Source organism: Cervus elaphus, chromosome 26, assembly GCF_910594005.1.
Source record: "Cervus elaphus chromosome 26, mCerEla1.1, whole genome shotgun sequence".
Taxonomy (NCBI): domain Eukaryota; kingdom Metazoa; phylum Chordata; class Mammalia; order Artiodactyla; family Cervidae; genus Cervus; species Cervus elaphus.
The window spans coordinates 13,935,079-13,953,303 of record NC_057840.1 but is presented as its reverse complement, the minus strand read 5'-3'; the positions used below and the strand labels follow the sequence as shown (position 1 = coordinate 13,953,303).

Sequence of the window (18,225 nt, the reverse complement as noted above, 5' to 3'; positions counted from 1 at the left end):
GGCCTGCAGGGGTCTAACAGGGTGAAGCTCCTATTCTATGATACTTTCAACAGAACTTTGTTTGGAGAGTAGAAGCCCAGCCTAACAGTACCTGTGAATAGAGCTGTTGTGGGTTATAGTGACTCCCCATTGTACGCTGGACTTCTGCTATCACCTGCCAGTTACGTGCATGTTAGTTTTTAAGTATGAACAGAAATGGAATATTTTTACATTTGAAAAGAAACTGGATTCTATATTTTGAAGTTTCCACATAGTTATTTGGTTTATTCAGTATAAGATCTTCTGGGGCCTGTAAGCAGAAATTTATTCCTCACCGCATTATTTAACTATTCAAGGGAAGTAATTATGTTTTCATGGTTTCTAAATTAGCTTGGGAAAATTATCTGGAACTTTCTCAAGGGAGAATCATTTTGTTATGTCAACAAAATTTTATGAGTTAGGTAAAACTGAATTAAATACCTTACCCCCATAATTCCCCTGAAGGCAAAACTTATTAACTAGAATAATCTAATACATGGTTGCTTTCTGTAACATGTTAGAACTCTTTCCACGTCCCAGTTTTCAGCAGGATTCTTGTGTTTCACTGATGCTGTGGGGAATAACAAAGTCACTGCCCTCAATGAGCTTATATTTTAGTAGTGAAGATAAACCTTGAAAATTTATTTAGACAATTAATTATGTTATAATAATCATGCTCTGTTGTAGCTCTACACTTGGGATGTGTGTGTGCTCAGTCACTTCAGTTGTGTCCATCTCTTTGCGACCCTATGGACTGTAGCCCACCAGACTCATCTGTCCAAGGGGTTCTCTAGGCAAGAATACTGGAGTGGGTTGCCATGCCCTCCTCCAGGGGATCTCCCAGACCCAGGGATCAAACCCATGTCCTGTGCATCTCCCACATTGCCAATGTGTTCTTTACCCACTGAGCCACCTTGGAATCCTGCACTGAGGATACGTCTTCGCAAACAGTCTCTAAAAAGGCAGACACTAATACCCTGCAGCTTAGAATCAGGTTAATGGGTAGGAAACACCATTGTCCCTTTGAATTCTCTCCTTTCAACCATGACATCATCCTCCTGAGTCAAGTCACTTTCTTCTATCCATCCTGAACTTTAATACTGGTGTCAGACTTACTTTCTTCACTTCCAGGGCCCACCCTTGTCCTGATGGCTTCAGGATCATTGAGGGAAGCCCCTTGGTAGTTCCTTCATCTCTTCATCTATAAAAATCACCTTCCATATTTTACCCATCTGTAAAAATCACTTAACCTTGTTTTAGTTCACTACTTGTTAAACACATCTTGTAATATCTCACAAGTCATGTAAGCATCTCACTTTCTGACCATGATATAAATTCATTTCTTTCTACTTGATTAATTTTACCAAGGTCATCCATCAGCCTCATGGGGAGCGACTTGTCCATCAAACCATCTGTCTTTTGCTAATTCATCACCTTGCTTATTATATCAAAATTTGATTTTATTTATAATCTTTTTGTCACATTTTCTATTTCCATAAACTCCTGGATTCCTTTTTTTTTTCTGTCTACTTTTTATGGGCTTAAGATCAAGCAAATTCTATTTTCAATAGAACCATGGTAGAACCATGGTATTTTCATGCTCCATGGTAGATCAGGATCAGTGGAAATTCTCAGTCACCAACTTCAAATGGGCCCACAATGCACCTGGAGATCCTATCACATTTTTTGTTTCGATTCACTTTCTCCTCTCCTCTCCATTCTGCTCCAGTTGATTCTCTCAAAAATCTCCAACCATTCCTCCTACCCTCCTACTCTCCTGCCCATCCCTTGTAGCTGAGAAAACCGAGGCCATGCAATAGAAACTCCCCTATCTACCAGTTCTACAGATTTACTCGTATTGTTTTTCATCCCTCCTTCTTTCCTCATGTTATAAATAGAGTAGAGTGCCTCCGGTGACCTGGAATTTGGATCCTGTGCTATCCTATCTCATACTAAGAGTTATCATTTCTCTCATATATGCTCAGACTTACCCTATCAAGTTGAATTATCCTCATCAACTTCTAAATAGCTAAGTGTTTTCTGTCCTAAAAATGATAATAAAAAGTTGAAGACTTCCCTTGACCCCACATCTTCTTCCATCCTTGGTTAGATTTCTCCAGCAATTCAGGGAAACTACCTGTAAGAGAATTTTAGACATCTCCACTTCCCTGCTCTGTTCATCATTGTCCAATAGGTTTCCCTTGTCCCATATCTGTTACTTCATACAGATGGTTCTTTCTTTGATCACTCTTAATCTCAACATTACCTGTAAGAAGTGGTTTTGTTCCAGTTTCATTGAGATATAATTGACATGTAACATTATGTAAGTTTAAGAGGTACAGTGTTTTGACTTGATACAAGGATGCATTGCAGAGTGATTGCCACTACAGTATTAGCAAACACTAGCATGTCACATAATTTCCATTTCTTCTTTGTGGTGGGAATGTTTAAGATAAACTCTCTTAGCAACTTTCAAATATGTGCTACAGCAGCATTAAGTATAATCACCATGCTGTACCTGACCTGCCTCCTGTATGCAGGTCAAGAAGCAAGAATTAGAACCAGACATGGAACAATGGACTGGTTCAAAATTGGGAAAGGAGTACGCCAAGGCTGCATATTGTTACCCTGCTGATTTAACTTATATGAAGAGTACATTATGCGAAATGCCAGGCTGGATGAAGCACAAGCTAGAATCAAGACTGCTGGGGGAGATATCAATAACCTCAGATATGCAGGTGACACCACCCTTATGGCAGAAAGCAAAGAGGAGCTAAAGATCCTCTTGATGAAAGTGAAAGAAGAGAGTGAAAAAGCTGGCTTAAAGCTCAACATTCAGAAAACTAAGATCATGGCATCTGGTCCTATCACTTCATGGGAAATAGATGAGGAAACAGTGGAAACAGTGGCTGACTTTATTTTCTTGGGCTCCAAAATCACTGCAGATGGTGACTGCAACCATGAAATTAAAAGTTGCTTATTCCTTGGAAGAAAAGCGATGAACAACTTAAATAGCATATTAATAAGCAATGACATTACTTTGCCAACAAATGTCCATATAGTCAAGGCTATGGCTTTTCCAGTAGTCATGTATGGATGTGAGAGTTGGACCATAAAGAAGATTGAGCACCAATGAATTGATGTTTTTGAACTATGGTGTTGGAGAAGACTCTTGAGAGTCCCTTGGACTGCAAGCAGATCAAGCCAGTCAGTCCTGAATGAAATCAACCCTGAATATTCATTGGAAGGATTAATGCTTACGCTGAAACTCCAATACTTTGGCCACCTGAAGGGAAGAGCCGACTCATTAGACAAGACCCTGACGCTGGGAACCATTGAAGGCAGTAGTAGAAGGGGATGACAGAGGATGAGATGGTTGTATGACATGATCGACTGCATGCACAATGATTTGAGCAAGCTTCGGGAGATGATGAAGGACAGGGAAGCCCGGTGTGCTGCAGTCCATGGGGTTGCAAAGAGTCAGACATGACTGAGCAACTGAACAACAACCGTTCTATACATTAGATCCGCGGAGTTTATTCATCTTGTAAGTGAACATTTGTGTTCTCTGGTGAGACATCATTTATATGTGGAATCTTGAAAAAAGAGAGACAGAAACAGAGACTCGAATAGTGGACATCAGAGTCCTGTGTTTGGGTGAAGTGGGAACATGTTGGTAATAGTGTACAAGCTTCTAGTTGTAAAATATACATGATGGTATTTTTAATCTCTGTCTTAGTGTTTGATCAGCTTTTGGTCCTGACATCTCCCCTTTAAATATTGTCTTATTGGCTTTTGTGATACCATTTCCCTTTTATATTTTTACGCATTTTATTTTTCCCCCTTCCCCAATTTCCTCTTTCATTTTTGCAGGCTTATCTTCCTTTGTCCTATCAGGGTGAAATATATGGCAAAAATGGAGAAGGTAGCTTGGAATGGATCCTTGAGAGTCCAATGCTTAGGCTTCACATGAGAGAAAGAGAAGTCAATTATATTTAATGATGTTAACATACATTTTGTTCATATATTTCATACATTGTGTGTATGTATATGCTGTGTTTATCGCTCAGTCGTGTCCGACTCTTTGCGACCCCATGGACTGTAGTCTGCCAGAACCCCCGTCCGTGGAATTCTCCTGGCAAGAGTACTGAAGTGGGTTGCCCTGCCCTTCTCCAGGTTACCTTCCCAACCTAGGGACCCAACCCAGGTCTCCCGCATTGCAGGCGGATCCTTCACTGTGTGAGCCACCGTCTGTGTATAATTTGTTGGTGTTGTTTTTCAGCTAGCATTTGTGAATGCCTGCTAGGTGCCAGATACTGTGAATAAGCTTTGTGGACATAAAGTTGAGTCAAGCACAGCTTCTGACTTTGAGGCCTCACATTGTCATCAGAGATGTGGATGTATATGGTTTACTAGCATTGATACGGATAGACCTGAAGCCTTGGTCATGTTAACATTTTTTAAAATGACTATTTTATTCATTATCCAAATTTGGACAGGGATGTGTATAAATCAACCTATTCTATTTCTTCAGGTTTTGATTTTGGTACATTTATTCTTTGAAGGCGAGTGGGTAATTTACTTTAAACTTTACATTAACTATAATCAATGTTTAAAAATTCACATCACAGAAAACATATTTGAGAAGGTTTATGGGAATACAATACTAGTTTATTCTAAGGGTTTTTTTTTTTTTCTCCCATATACATGGCAGGGAGTTCAGTTTTTTGAAAAGAGAGGAGAGAATGAGAAGAAATTTCATTTTAGTACACGTGTCCTTTACAGATGTTTTTTCCCTGCGTGGCAGTGGTGTCCCTTAACCTAGAACACTGACCCCGTGCCAGGAGCTATTGCTAAATGGTTCAGGCCTGTCAGCTCATTTAACCCGGAGGTGGATAGTCACAGTTTTGTTTCGAAGGAACAGAAACATAGGTTTAGGTTGTATACCAGTTGAAGTTAGAGTAACTTTACATATATTTTTCCGTAAGGTAAAGTTAATACTTAAAGAATATGAACTAAATGTGTATCCGACTTTGGAGCCTACACTTAAAAAAAAAATTGGAGTATAACTGCTTTTCAGTGTCGTGTTGGTTTCTGCTGTAAAATGAACTGACTCGGCCATTTGCACACGTATATCCTCTCCTCTTACCTCCCCTCCCCTGTCCCCCTCTCCAGGTCCTCACAGAGCACCAGGCTAAGCTCCCTGGGCTGTAAAGCAGCTTTCCTCTAGCTGTCTGTTTTATCCATGACAGTGTGTTAACCGGCTCCTTGCCCCTGTGCCCACGTGTCTGTTCTCTACATCTGCGTTTCTCTTCCTGTCACGTGGAGAGAAGCGGAATGTCCATCAGCAGATCAGTGGATAAAGATGTGCTACCTGTAGATAATAGAATATTACTCAGCCATAAAAATGAATGAAATTGGGTCATTTATAGAGATGTGGATGGACCTGGAGTCTATCAAACAAGGTGAAGTAAGTCAGAAAGAAAGTGAAAGTGTTAGTCACTCAGTTATGTCCAACTCTTGCAATCCTATGGACTTTTGGCCCACCAGGCTCCTCTGACTGTAGGATTCTAGAGGCAAGAATACTGGAGTGGGTTGCCATTCCCTTCTCCAGGAGATCTTCCCAACCCAGGGATCAAGCCTGGGTCTCCCGCATCGCAGGGAGATATTTTACTGTCTGAGTCACCTGGGAAGCCCAAGTCAGAAATAATAGCAAAGATCATATATTAATGCATAATGTGGGATCTAGAAAAATGGTACAGTTTAACACTGTGCTATATTGAAAGAAAGTTAAGTTCAAGTTAGGGTTAGATTTCTCGAATCCATAATACCTTGTCTTACATGGCATTTCGTATATCATTTAATCATTATATATATATCATTTAATCATTTCACATAAACCGTTCAATATCCACAAGAAACTTCGATGTGGACAAGGCCAGCGTTGCCCATCTGAGGCAGTGAAGACACAGTTAAATAAATGGCATGGGTTCCATGTGATAGCAGATCAACAACTAGAGCCCAGGCTCCTTACTTGGAGTTCAGCTTCCCCTTACATGCGGTATTTCTTCTGCATCAATTGTTTGCCAAAGGATAACGTCATTCTTGTTCTTTCACCTTCTCCCCTCCTTTAATTCGGCTTTACTTCACTCATTTAGTTAATAATCCAAGAATGTTGCTAGAGCAGCAGCATTTTCATTAGAATCCCCTTCAGTATTCCAGGTGATGGAATGGAGTGGGGACAGTGTGAACAGCGGAGCCCTTGCATCCTGTTCTCAGGCTGGGCTCCTGGGTGGGTTCACGTTGACACAGCGTTTGGCTTCCCTTGCTCCCTTCTCCTGGGACACCCTCGTTGGCTACTTGACACCAAGCGTTAGCTCTGACCTGGACATTAGCCCGAGCAAGTTCTGCGTAATTAAGCTATTGAGATTGGTTTTCCCTGAGTGGACAGGTGAGCCTTACAAGGTAGGAGCTCTGCTGAAGTGATAAAGCTGATTAGATCCTTAGCAATAAAGGAATCTGATCTTAGAAATTTCCTCTTCGTCTCGTTAATGAGGCAGAGACAATGCTTAGCGGGGGAAATGAGGTCACTGAAAAGAGAAACATTTTTTTTTTTTTTACTAAAGAACCAATTCTTTCACTCCATTTTAAATCAAGGCCTAAATTTATTGTCCAGAATAAAGCCCAATTTAAATAAACAAATAAGACACTTTTCCTCAGGGATGTGGTAAACATGTTTAAACGTATCACCTACGTGAAGCAAAGTAAGTAAAACAATTCAAGAAAGTAAAACTAAGATAAGCCTAGAATTGGCATAATTTAATTAATGCTAATTGTAACAAAACTGAAATAATGAACTGATTATTCAGCTGCATAGTCTATTCATAACACTGTATTTTTTTCCAAAAATAATTTTCTCATTTTTTCTGTCTGTGCCTTCCCTCCTTCCCTTTCCTTGAACTACCATTCAACCATTCAAGCAAATCTTGTTTTCCTGGGATACGCTTATGCAAATGTTATTTATTAACAATGTTTATCATCTTACCTTTTCATTTATGTAGTACTTTTACAGATGCTACTATTTAAGCTTCATGGAACTTTATAATGAAAGCTGCATTATCTCCAATGAGCTGCTAAGTCACTTCAGTCATGTCCGACTCTGTGTGATCCCATAGACGGCAGCCCACCAGGCTCCCCCGTCCCTGGGATTCTCCAGGCAAGAACACTGGAGTGGGTTGCCATTTCCTTCTCCAATGTGTGAAAGTGAAAAGTGAAAGTGAAGTCGCTCAGTCGTGTCCGACTCTTAGTGACCCCATGGACTGCAGCCTACCAGGCTCTTCCATCCATGGGATTTTCCAGGCAAGAATAATGAGACTTGATTCTAAAAGCTTATGTGATTTGCTCAGTGATTTGTATACAGGAAAAATGGGCGTCAAAAACAAATTTTCTCATCCCTGAGAATGTGACCTGTGCCGCAGTTGCTTCAAATTATACTTTATTTAAAGTTTCTGATTTTCTCTTCTGTTTCTTGCTAAGTCTTTGTTCCAATATTTAGAAAATGACATAACAGTTGTATCAAAACCTTCACAGGAAATGCAAATTGGGTATACAGACACTGACACATGCACTCACATATATTTCTGTCTTTATAGATTAGCCCTCCTTTCATCATGAAGCAATTGTCTTCCCACAGAAATCTCTTTTACTTCATAATTTCAGCTTATTCCTGGGAAATTAATAGTCATAAAGTGCAGACCTGAAGTAGAAGAGAATTAGCATAGGAGCCAGTTCATGGTGGCAGTGACTGAAGAGGGGGCAGGTCATCATGCAGCCTGCCGTGTCCCCATCACTGGCTTTGGGGTGGGTATTGGGATGGTATGAAAATGAAAAGGGTGTCATGCTCATGATGCTCTATTTAGCCAGTATAATACCTGATTAGTTTGCTATTTAAAATGACACTTTAAAAAGTTAACATATTAGACTTGTAAAGGAAATTTAAAGCTTATTTAAAGGAATGTTCTACTGCGTTTGTGTCTCTAACTTGAGAGGAAATATAGTGAAGTTGATAATTAGAGCCTGGAGGTTGGCTTGGGTTCATTCTTGGCTCTAAGACTTGTCAGTTGTTAGACTTCGGTGCAGCCACTAAACTTTTCTTTAAACTGAGGATAAAAGTAATATCTACCTGGTGTGATTCTAATTAAGAAGTAATATTTGTGTGTGTGCAGAGAGAGAGGTAAGGAGAGAGGAGGGAAACAAAAGTAGATGTGAGCCTGAATGAACATGCTCAGTTAGAATAGTCTCTTGAGTATCGTAAGTGCTCAATAAAAATTCCCCTCCACTTCAGTAATACTAGCTGTGTCAAATATTACCAGAAGACTCCTAATGGTTAACTTTAGTTGATTCTTTTTTAGTTTTCCTTGAGCTCTCTCCTGCATTTCATGCTTTTTGCTGTGACCTGTGCTTGCATGCTGAGTCTCTTCAGTCTTGTCCGACTCTTTCTGACACTATTGACTGTAGCCAGCCAGCCTCCCCTGTTCATGGGGTTCTCCAGGCAAGAATACTGGGGTGGGTTGCATGCCCTTCTCCTGGGAATCTTACCTATTCAGGCATCGAACCCACATCTCTTAAGTCTCTTGCAGTGGCAGAAGGAATTCTTTCCCACTAGCGCCACCTGGGAAACCTACATCTGTTTTATTCAGACTCTCAAATCTCTAGTTTATTGTTCTCTTTTTGCGCTGTTACTGCAAGCTTCCGTATTTTCACTTTCTCCCATAGAGGTCCTAAGTCTGTCCTAGAACCACAGCCTGACTGCAGAATTGGCAATATTCCCATGAGAAACGAGAATCCTGGGATCACATTGAAGAGACCCTGTGCTTCAAAATTTGTGCCCCTTTAGATGCCGTTGTCTATACAGATGTTTTAAAATTATAGTTATTATAATTTATTTGGCCTTTTCTAATCCTTTTGGTGGGAGTGTTGACCTGCCTGAAACCTCCGGATCCTTCTCTTCCTTCCTCGACCGTTAGGTCTGAACTGTCCTTTGCTGACCTTACTTCTGCTGGCTGTCGTCTTGCCTTCCATTGCAGTGGTTTATTCCTCTTTATCTTCCTATGCCATATTACTCACCTTTAACTTTCAAATCTATAGCTTGCTCACTGCCGTGATGATGACTTTCAAATCTATAGCTTTATTCTAAACCTATTTCTTCACTCTGAGATATATCTGTTTAGTTATCTCCTAAGCATTTACCCCATATGTATTTTAGGCTTAGTGAACCTATTATTTCTGAAATGTACTTAGTTATCTTCTTCCTCAAATCTGTACCTTTTTCTGTATCACGTGTTCTAGCTAGGGATCCTGATAATGTTGGGATATGGGGTAGGCTGCCCAATTATGCCTTAATGATATGCTGATTATTTTGAATTGAAGTTACTTAGCAATGGCCAATGCAAGAGGGATACTCTGACTGTCCTTCCCATTTCCCTGAAAGCAGAAAGTAAGTCTCTCCTGTGAAAGGTGTACCTCCTGCCTCTGGGGGTAGGAAGACTCCCTTAACACCAGAGGTCAAGAATTTGAAGCTGAAAAACCTGTGTGAACAAGCATGTTACTTCTCTAATTTACTGCTCCGGGTCCAAACTCTGTTTAGGTTCTTCATTAACTGAGCACAAAGATTCATTGCCCCGTCACTTCCCCGCAGATTTATTGTTTCTTTGTCTAGAAAGCATAAAAGCTCCCTGCTTCGGCCATTTCTTAGGTCCCATTTCTATGAGGTCTCTCTGTACAGGATTAAAACTTGATCTTTTTCTCTTGTTAATCGGTCTTGTGCCAATTTTATTATTAGTCCAGACACAAGAGCTCAAGAAGGATAGAGAGGGAAATTTCTTCCTTCCTGTCAATAGACAATATAGTGCAGTACAGTCCCTAGGGACCCAAGCCAGAAATCAGAATTGTCCTATTATTTCTCTACAACTAATGAATCAATATTTTCTATTTTTTAGTATTTCCTTAGCATTATTTCTTTATCTTTCCTTTTTCATCTCATCTTTCTGTTTTCACTGCTAGTAGAATCTTTTGGTTTCTAGTCTTTCCTTGGGGCCATTCTTCACCTTTGAAGCAAATATATTTCTAGTAGACCAATTTGATTGTATTTTATTCCTATTTTAAACATAAATTTCCAATGTGTTTCCTAAAATAGTTTGCAAAATACTTCTATGATGACCCATGCATCTCCATAAATAAAGGAGCCCATCATAAAATAAAATATTTAAACTTGGCATGCTAAATCTATTTTCTCTTGAAAAGTAACGGCACACGTTATTAAGGTTAAGGGAAAGTCTATTAAGTAAGTTCTACTGTTGACTATAACAAAATTCTATAACATGAGCTTATATTTGAACACTGATTTTTAAAAATATGTTTATTAAAATGTTTATTAATACATACATATATTTATTTTAAAATTGATTAACCATTTACAGGATATACTCCTAGTCTTCACTTCCTTGGTATTCAAAGTCGTCCATGCCTAATTCTCTGATTTCATCTCCTCTGTCTTGAGTTTTAGTAGCCATACAGATTACATTCATTTGGTTTCTATTTTATGTGGTTGCTTTTACCTGGCATAATATCTATCTAATGACCTCTTTTCTTTGAAAATTCAGCTACTGCATTTAAAAGCTTAGATCAGTTGATGTCTTAGCTGGTTAGCATACTGCTTCAAGTTGATGCTCAGTGTATGTGAAATAAATTAAAAAAATGGAAAAAGTCAGTAAGGGAAAATTTAGGGATAATGGATTTTTTGTATCTGCCTATATATTGCCCATTCAGGAAATCAGTGATATCTGCTTAAAAAATTGACTGAGAACTGCTGACCTCAATAATTTAATTGCTCTTCAAACAATATTTTGTTTTCCTGTACATGTTTTAAGAAATTACTCACATTATAAGACACCATTTTAATTTTTATAGGACAAAAATTAAATTTTAATTTTCTTAAGTGTGTTACAGCTATTCTTCCTTCACTGTGAAAATTCCTTAAAAACGATTGTTGTAAATGTTTTCTGTTTCTTCCTGACAGGTAATATTTGAAGCTGAAGTCTCAGGAGGGAGAAGTGGTTATATTGCCATTGATGACATCCAAGTCCTGAGTTATCCTTGTGGTAGGTTGTGATTAAGAATTGTATTTTTCTACCTCCTTTCAACACTTGTCTTATATTGGTAGTGACTGTTGATTGTTTATCACTTGGTCATTGCTGTCTCTTTTGTTGTTGTTATTCCTAGTTTTCTGTTCAGTCTAAAAAGATCACTGAGGTATTTCTAGAGTTTTTGAATCAAATGTTTTTCAGACTTGTGCACATGTTAAAAGATTCTTTTCATTGTTCAATTAATGTTCAAAAGAAAACCACATTCTCAAAATGGTATCACTCATGCTAAAATTCCATGATACCAAACCTAAATTTATACCTGATCTAATTTCAGTTTCAGCCTCTTCCAAAAACTTAATCTTAATTGCCTTGTCTTGATTTTATGGTCAAGCACCAATAAAAAAATCTGTCCTGTGATCCTTCTCTATGCCCCAGAGGAAGAAGAGGTGATCTGAATCATAAAACTCTTGCTGTTCCTTTTCTTCTTCAAAGAAGAAAAATAAATAATAATTTCTTTTCTTTTTGTTAATAGCTCCCTTGTCCCACCCTTCTTGTAAAAACTTTCTGTTTGTATAACCCCTTGGATCTGTCTTCCAGTTGATAGATGGAATCTTGCCTCATTCATGAATCTCCTAACAAAGCTGATTAGATCTTCAATTTATTTAGTTGATGTTATTTTTGACAGAAGAAAATAAAAATCAAGGGACTCACTCCATCTTTTGACTTTATTAAATTGCCTAGGAATGCAAAGAATAACAAATCAGAGTTCAGTGAAAAGAAGCTGTATTAACTTCTGTGATCTAAGTTGAAACTTGCAGTGAAATGAAGAAAATGAATTAATTCATCTTATTCTTAATTTAGGACTAATTTTTTCATGTCACAGTAAATATCTGGCTAGTTCATAATAAACAACAAGACAACAGAAAGCATACAAAACAAGAAACTGAATTTATTTGCACATCATTTGGTATGTCCCAAACATTAGTTGGTTTTCAGATGGGGTAACTAAATTTGTGTTTACATCACATACCCTGAACGACATTTATTGCAAGCATTCAGTAGAGCCAGGCATAAAGCAGTTCATACTTGAGCTATATCTCCCAACAGCAGCATTTTTTAGGGCCCATGAATTCTAGGTGATCTGTTCCGTAATCCTCCTGGTAGAAATTCTGTAATAATTTGTAAGCAGCGTGCACAAAGGCTGCCATGCCAGGACTCAATACTCCTGCTAACTGGTTGTCAGGCCCTGATGTGCATCAGAATCGCCAGCAACATGTGGCAGATCACAGGTTGCCAGGCTCCTCCTGGGTCTCATTGTTCTCAGGAGATACTGATGCTGCTGGTCTTTGTTCCCAAGACTGGAGCACAGTTCTAGCTTCTCTTCTAGTGCAAGCGTTCCTTTTGTGGAGCACCTACTGAAATAAGGCCCGAGGGGAAGATGAAGCAGGCAAGAGTCAAATGATTGTGGTGTGTCCTAAGAAATACATGTAGTCAAATACATCCGATGTAATCTAAGAAAAAGAGGAACAAAATGATCTCACTCAAAGTTCAAGTTGGCTTACTGAACTCTTTCAGTCCATTCATTTATGAGAACCATGTTTCCATCTATTGTTCATTTACATGCCTTTTGAAAGAAGATGTTAAGAAAGACTTTCACGAGTTAACCAAATTTTAAAAAAATATTTAAATTGAGCACAACAGTAGTTTCACTGTGATATGGTCCTCCATGCTCTCTTTTTACTCACTGAGCGTTAGCTTTTCCTGTTTATAGTTCCTTTTAGTTGAAAACATACATAGCTTCAGCTTTAAAAGGTAATTATAAGAGAGTGCTTGTTTGACTGCCGTATAACTCATGTATATTTTGATTGCAGTTGTTACTGTTTTGTTGGCCTAATATTTCTTTCGGGTAACTTTCTTAGGACTATAAAGCAATAAGAAGTGGATTTCACAACAGTTAAGTTAATACTCTGTTTGAGAGAAGGAAGAACAGTCCCTTGTTCTTTGAAGTACTAGGGGATTATGTAGTAGTTATTGAAATTTTTAAAAAAGGGAAAGAAAGCTCTAACCGCTTCAAGTGTGATTTAATAGTTCAGCGGCCATGTATATGTCCATGTTTGAGCCAGCATTCTGTTCCCATTATATCTTTCTATTAGGCCATGCTTTGCACCTGTTTGATCTCTTTTGCTTGCTTTGATGTGTAACTTTTATTGTCACCTGTATGCAGCATGCTTCCAGGGTCCTCAAGCAGTAATTGTTGGGTGCTCACTCTGTACGAAATTGCTCTATCAATTATGGTGCAATACGCAATAGAGCTCCTGAGATTAAGAGAACTGACCCTGAGAGATGCAACGGTGTCTTTCAGCCCTGAGAAAACTTCCATATGACATTAGTCTTGACCAAAGCTTTAAAAGTATTAACAACATTATTCTGTTGGGAAAAAATAACATGGCATGTTTTCTTAATGTGAAAGAAAATAATTTTTTCTTGCCTTCACAGATAAATCTCCTCATTTCCTCCGTCTGGGGGACGTAGAGGTCAATGCTGGGCAGAATGCTACTTTTCAATGTATTGCTACAGGGAGAGACGCTGTGCATAACAAGTTATGGCTGCAGGTAAGGCCACGTGGCAGCTGAGCTAAAGAGTACACTTGATTTAAAAAAAAAAAAAATCACAAATTATTTTTCCTTGTATGTGTGTGGTGGGCATGGGAGGATGGAGTGTAGTGAGTCTATGTGTGTGACAGGTTGTCTTTTCTGTAGGTTTAATTTAATTGACTGCAGATTCATTTCAGGTAGTTCCATTTTTGGAATATGAATAACACTGTGTAATTAATAGGTGTTTGGGTTAGTTCCTTGTGAAACCTTATGATTCTCCAATGTTATGTCCAAACTGTAAAAACAATTTTTCTAGATTCATTCAAAAATGGAAAAAAATGAAAAATATCTCATTTAATATTTTGAAAGCTCCGCTTATAAGAGCATAGTCCTTAAGTAGGAACTGTCATACTGATAAATTTTTTCAAAAGTGTTTTAAGAAATCTTTGGAAATGTTTCTGGAAATGTGAATCGGAAGAAAGCCAATTAAATTATTTTCAGGATGTTTTTTGTGTGGGGGTTAATCACAGACCTGAGGACAAGATGTTTGCAGTGCACATACTAAATTTGCAGTAAATGTGTATATAGTGAATTGCAGTTTAGCATACATGTTGGGGAAATGTAAATGGTACATATAAAGAACTTTAAAAGAATCTGTGAGAAAACAGTGACTAAGGAATGTGCCGTGCCTTCAGAGAGTCATCTGTCAATCCTGGGGCAGAGGTTGGTGGGAGGAGCTAAGAGCAGCTCTAAAGCCTTGAATCTGGACTCAGGACTGATGACTGTTGATCTAAATATTTGAAGCTAGAATGTAAGTAATATCCTCTGAGCACCTTTATTATTGTTATTATTATTTAATTCTTATTTGCATCAGAATGAGGAAAGGGATTTAATTAGTTGGAGTTTTAAATTCCTGCGAATGTCAGTAGAGACCAAAAAGGAAAATCATTAGCTTACTTTCTTGAACATAGACATCAGGCTTTATTTTATGATACCTTTAGGGAGGTAACATTAGTGTTGAGGGTCATCATTAGTGTTGAGGTAACATTAGTGTTGAGGGTTGCAGGAGGTTGGAGTAATGATTATAAGAAATGATTATTAAAATCATTCCTAGTATAATGCCTGGTATTGTACTGGGTGTTATAAATGTGTTTTTTCATTTAATTCCCACATCCACTCTAATGTTAATAATAGATATATTTCATATAAATCTAATTATCACTTTTGTCATTTATTTGATATGTGGGTATTAGGATAGCATCCTGAATATGTGTAAAGGAAATAAAGTCTCTCCTTTTTTTTAACCCTGTGATTATCCTAATTTCCCCCACAGATATTGAAGTATAAGATAATTCTTCCTGTAGAGTGTGCTGTATAATGTGAAACCTATTTTATTATCTAAACATCAAATCACAATCCTTCTTACTTTCTCTCTCAGCCTAAATAGTGCTAAGAATGTGTTTAGATATATTTTCTAATTATTTTGCTAATTGTTTTTCATTTAGTTAGGAACATTTTTGGCATTTTATTTTAATTGTGATCTGTATACTCTTGTCTTGGAGAAGGAGAGACTCTGTAGTCTGCCCCTGGTTTTATGCTCCAGGATTTAATGTGACATTGAAATAAAAAGGGTTTTGTATACTTCAATACCAGTTGCCTTGTGGCAACAAAGACTTTCTGGCCCTCCTGCTCTGAGTGGGTTCTCATTTATTATTTTTTAGATTGACTCATTTCGCTATAGTTTTAATAAATTTTCTTCTTGCCCTTTTTCAAATAAAGATGAAAGATAAAAATACTCTGTTTGATTTCTATTCAACTTTCTCTTTTCTCTTCTTTCTCTTTACATTTTCCAAGGTGAATTTGTGGATTTCTTGTCTATTTTGACATTGCCCAGTTCTTCATCAGTTTACATACTTATTCGTGAAAAAGTTTTCCTGCCTTTTCCAATAATAGACCAGTTAAATTACAATAATGTCTTCTCTCAAATCATTCTTCTCTATATTTAAGATATATTGAAAATTATCAATTGCCTAGTTTAAGAATGTTTTCAAAGAAACAAGATTGAACTGTAGAGATAAAGTTGTAGATATATACATATAATTGATATCTGTATCTGTATAGAGTAAGTGAATCAAAAAGTGGCCAATAATTTTTTAAAAAATGATCCATCTTTTGCAAAAGTAGTAGAAACATAATAAAGGAGGAAGAAACTTGATTCCACAGTGAATCTACAATGCAATACATAGAAACAGATGTCAAGTTATTTTTGCTTGGTGTAGAAAAACCTTCTAAAGGTCGTGAGGCCCAGTTCTTAATTCTAACTGTTTAATTCTTATAACCCAGTTAATCGTGTGTGCTTGGAGAATTCATTAAACTCTTCCAGGCCTCAGTAAAAGGAGATGTGGGTAGAGATGAAAATCACTTCCAACTTTAAGATGAAAACCAGGCCTTTATATTATTTTTGATGGTCTGAAACATGGCCTTGATAATTTGTTTTTCTGTTGTTGTTTGAAGAAGCAATGTAAAATTTTTAAGTTATTAGTTTTGTATGGGGAAAAAAGTGAAAGTGAAATTGAAGTCGATCAGTTCTGTCTGACTCTTTGCGACCCCATGGACCGTAGCCTACGAGGCTCCTCCATCCATGGAATTTTCCAGGCAAGATTACTGGAGTGGGTTGCCATTTCCTTCTCCATGGGGAAAAAATCATGCCTTAAGTTAAATATCACTGTGAGAACAACTGCTGCTTAAAGTCTCTGCTGACTGCTATGAATGTCTGAAATGACTCAGAATGAAAGGCCTTTGCATTCTCTTGCAAAAATAATGGAATAATGGAGTAGCAGTAGTATACCTGTCATGGTCAGGTGTAAAAAAGCCAGCCATCAACTTTTTGTGTCCTCCAAATCATCTATATTATGTAACGTGTGTGCTTGCTCAGTTGCTCAGTATGTCTGACTCTTTTTGACCCCTAGACTGTAGCCAGCCAGGTTCCTCTGTCCATGGAAATTTCCTGTCAAGAATAGTGAAGTGGGTTGCCATCTCCTACTTCAAGGAATCTTCCCGACCCAGGCATGTCTCTTGCATCTCTCGCATTGGCAGGCAGATTCTTAGCACAGCCTCCAATGCACTGCCTAGAAAGCCCACACCATTGGGCTTTCTTGAGCTGCAATTGTTAAATGTTTTAATATAGGGTAAAAGAACAAAAACTAGAAAAGCTTCCAATTTTCTATTTTAAATGAAAAATGATACACTACAACTGCCATGAATACATGATCAGTTCAGTTCAGTTCAGTCGCTCAGGCGTGTCCAACTCTTTGCAATCCCATGATGCCAGACCTCCCTGTCCATCAACAACTCCCAGAGTTTACTCAAACTCAAGACCATTGAATTGGTGGTACCATCCAACCATCTCATCCTCTGTCGTCCAGTGCTCCTTCTGCCTTCAATCTTTCCCAGCATCAGGGTCTTTTCAAATGAGGCAGTTCTCATCAGGTGGCCAGAGTATTGGAGTCTCAGCTTCAGCATCAGTCCTTCCAATGATTATTCATTTAGGATGGACTGGTTGGATCTCCTTGCTGTCCAAGGGACTCTCAAAGAGTCTTCTCAAACACCACACTTCAAAAGCATCAATTCTTTGGCACTCAGCTTTCTTTATAGCCCAACTCTCACGTCCATACATGACTACTGGAAAAACCATATCTTTGACTAGACAGACCTTTGTTGACAAAGTAATGTCTCTGCCTTTTTTTTTCTTTTTTTATTAGTTGGAGGCTAATTACTTTACAATATTGTAGTGGTTTTTGTCATACATTGACATGAATTAGCCATGGATTTACATGTATGCCCCATCCCGATCCCCCCTTCCACCTCCCTCTCCACCCCATCCCTCTGGGTCTTCCCAGTGCACCAGGCCCAAGCACTTGTGCTCATGCACCCAACCTGGGCTGGTGATCTGTTTCATCCTAGATAATATACATGTTTCAATGCTGTTCTCTCGAAACATCCCACCCTCGCCTTCTCCCACAGAGTCCAAAAGTCTGTTCTGTACATCTGTGTCTCTTTTTCTGTTTTGCATATAGGGTTATCATTACCATCTTTCTAATTTCCATATATATGTGTTAGTATACTGTAATGGTCTTTATCTTTCTGGCTTACTTCACTCTGTATAATGGGCTCCAGTTTCATCCATCTCATTAGAACTGATTCAAATGAATTCTTTTTAATGACTGAGTAATATTCCATGGTGTATATGTACCACAGCTTCCTTATCCATTCATCTGCTGATGGGCGTCTAGGTTGCTTCCATGTCCTGGCTATTATAAACAGTGCTGCGATGAACATTGGGGTGCACGTGTCTCTTGCAGATCTGGTTTCCGCAGTGTGTATGCCCAGAAGTGGGATTGCTGGGTCATATGGCAGTTCTATTTCCAGTTTTTTAAGAAATCTCCACACTGTTTTCCATAGCGGCTGTA

At 38.3% G+C, this 18,225-nt stretch overlaps 1 protein-coding gene across 5 annotated transcripts in view; it reads left to right on the top strand.

Moving 5' to 3' along the window:
• PTPRK (protein tyrosine phosphatase receptor type K) overlaps positions 1-18,225 on the top strand; it is a 602,016-nt gene that overhangs the window by 292,187 nt on the left and 291,604 nt on the right. For all 5 annotated transcript variants that reach the window (XM_043888551.1, XM_043888552.1, XM_043888550.1 and 2 more), the window contains exons 4-5: positions 11,096-11,177; positions 13,659-13,774. In XM_043888551.1, coding sequence (XP_043744486.1) covers positions 11,096-11,177; positions 13,659-13,774 — 198 coding nt within the window. The remainder of the gene's footprint in view (positions 1-11,095; positions 11,178-13,658; positions 13,775-18,225) is intronic.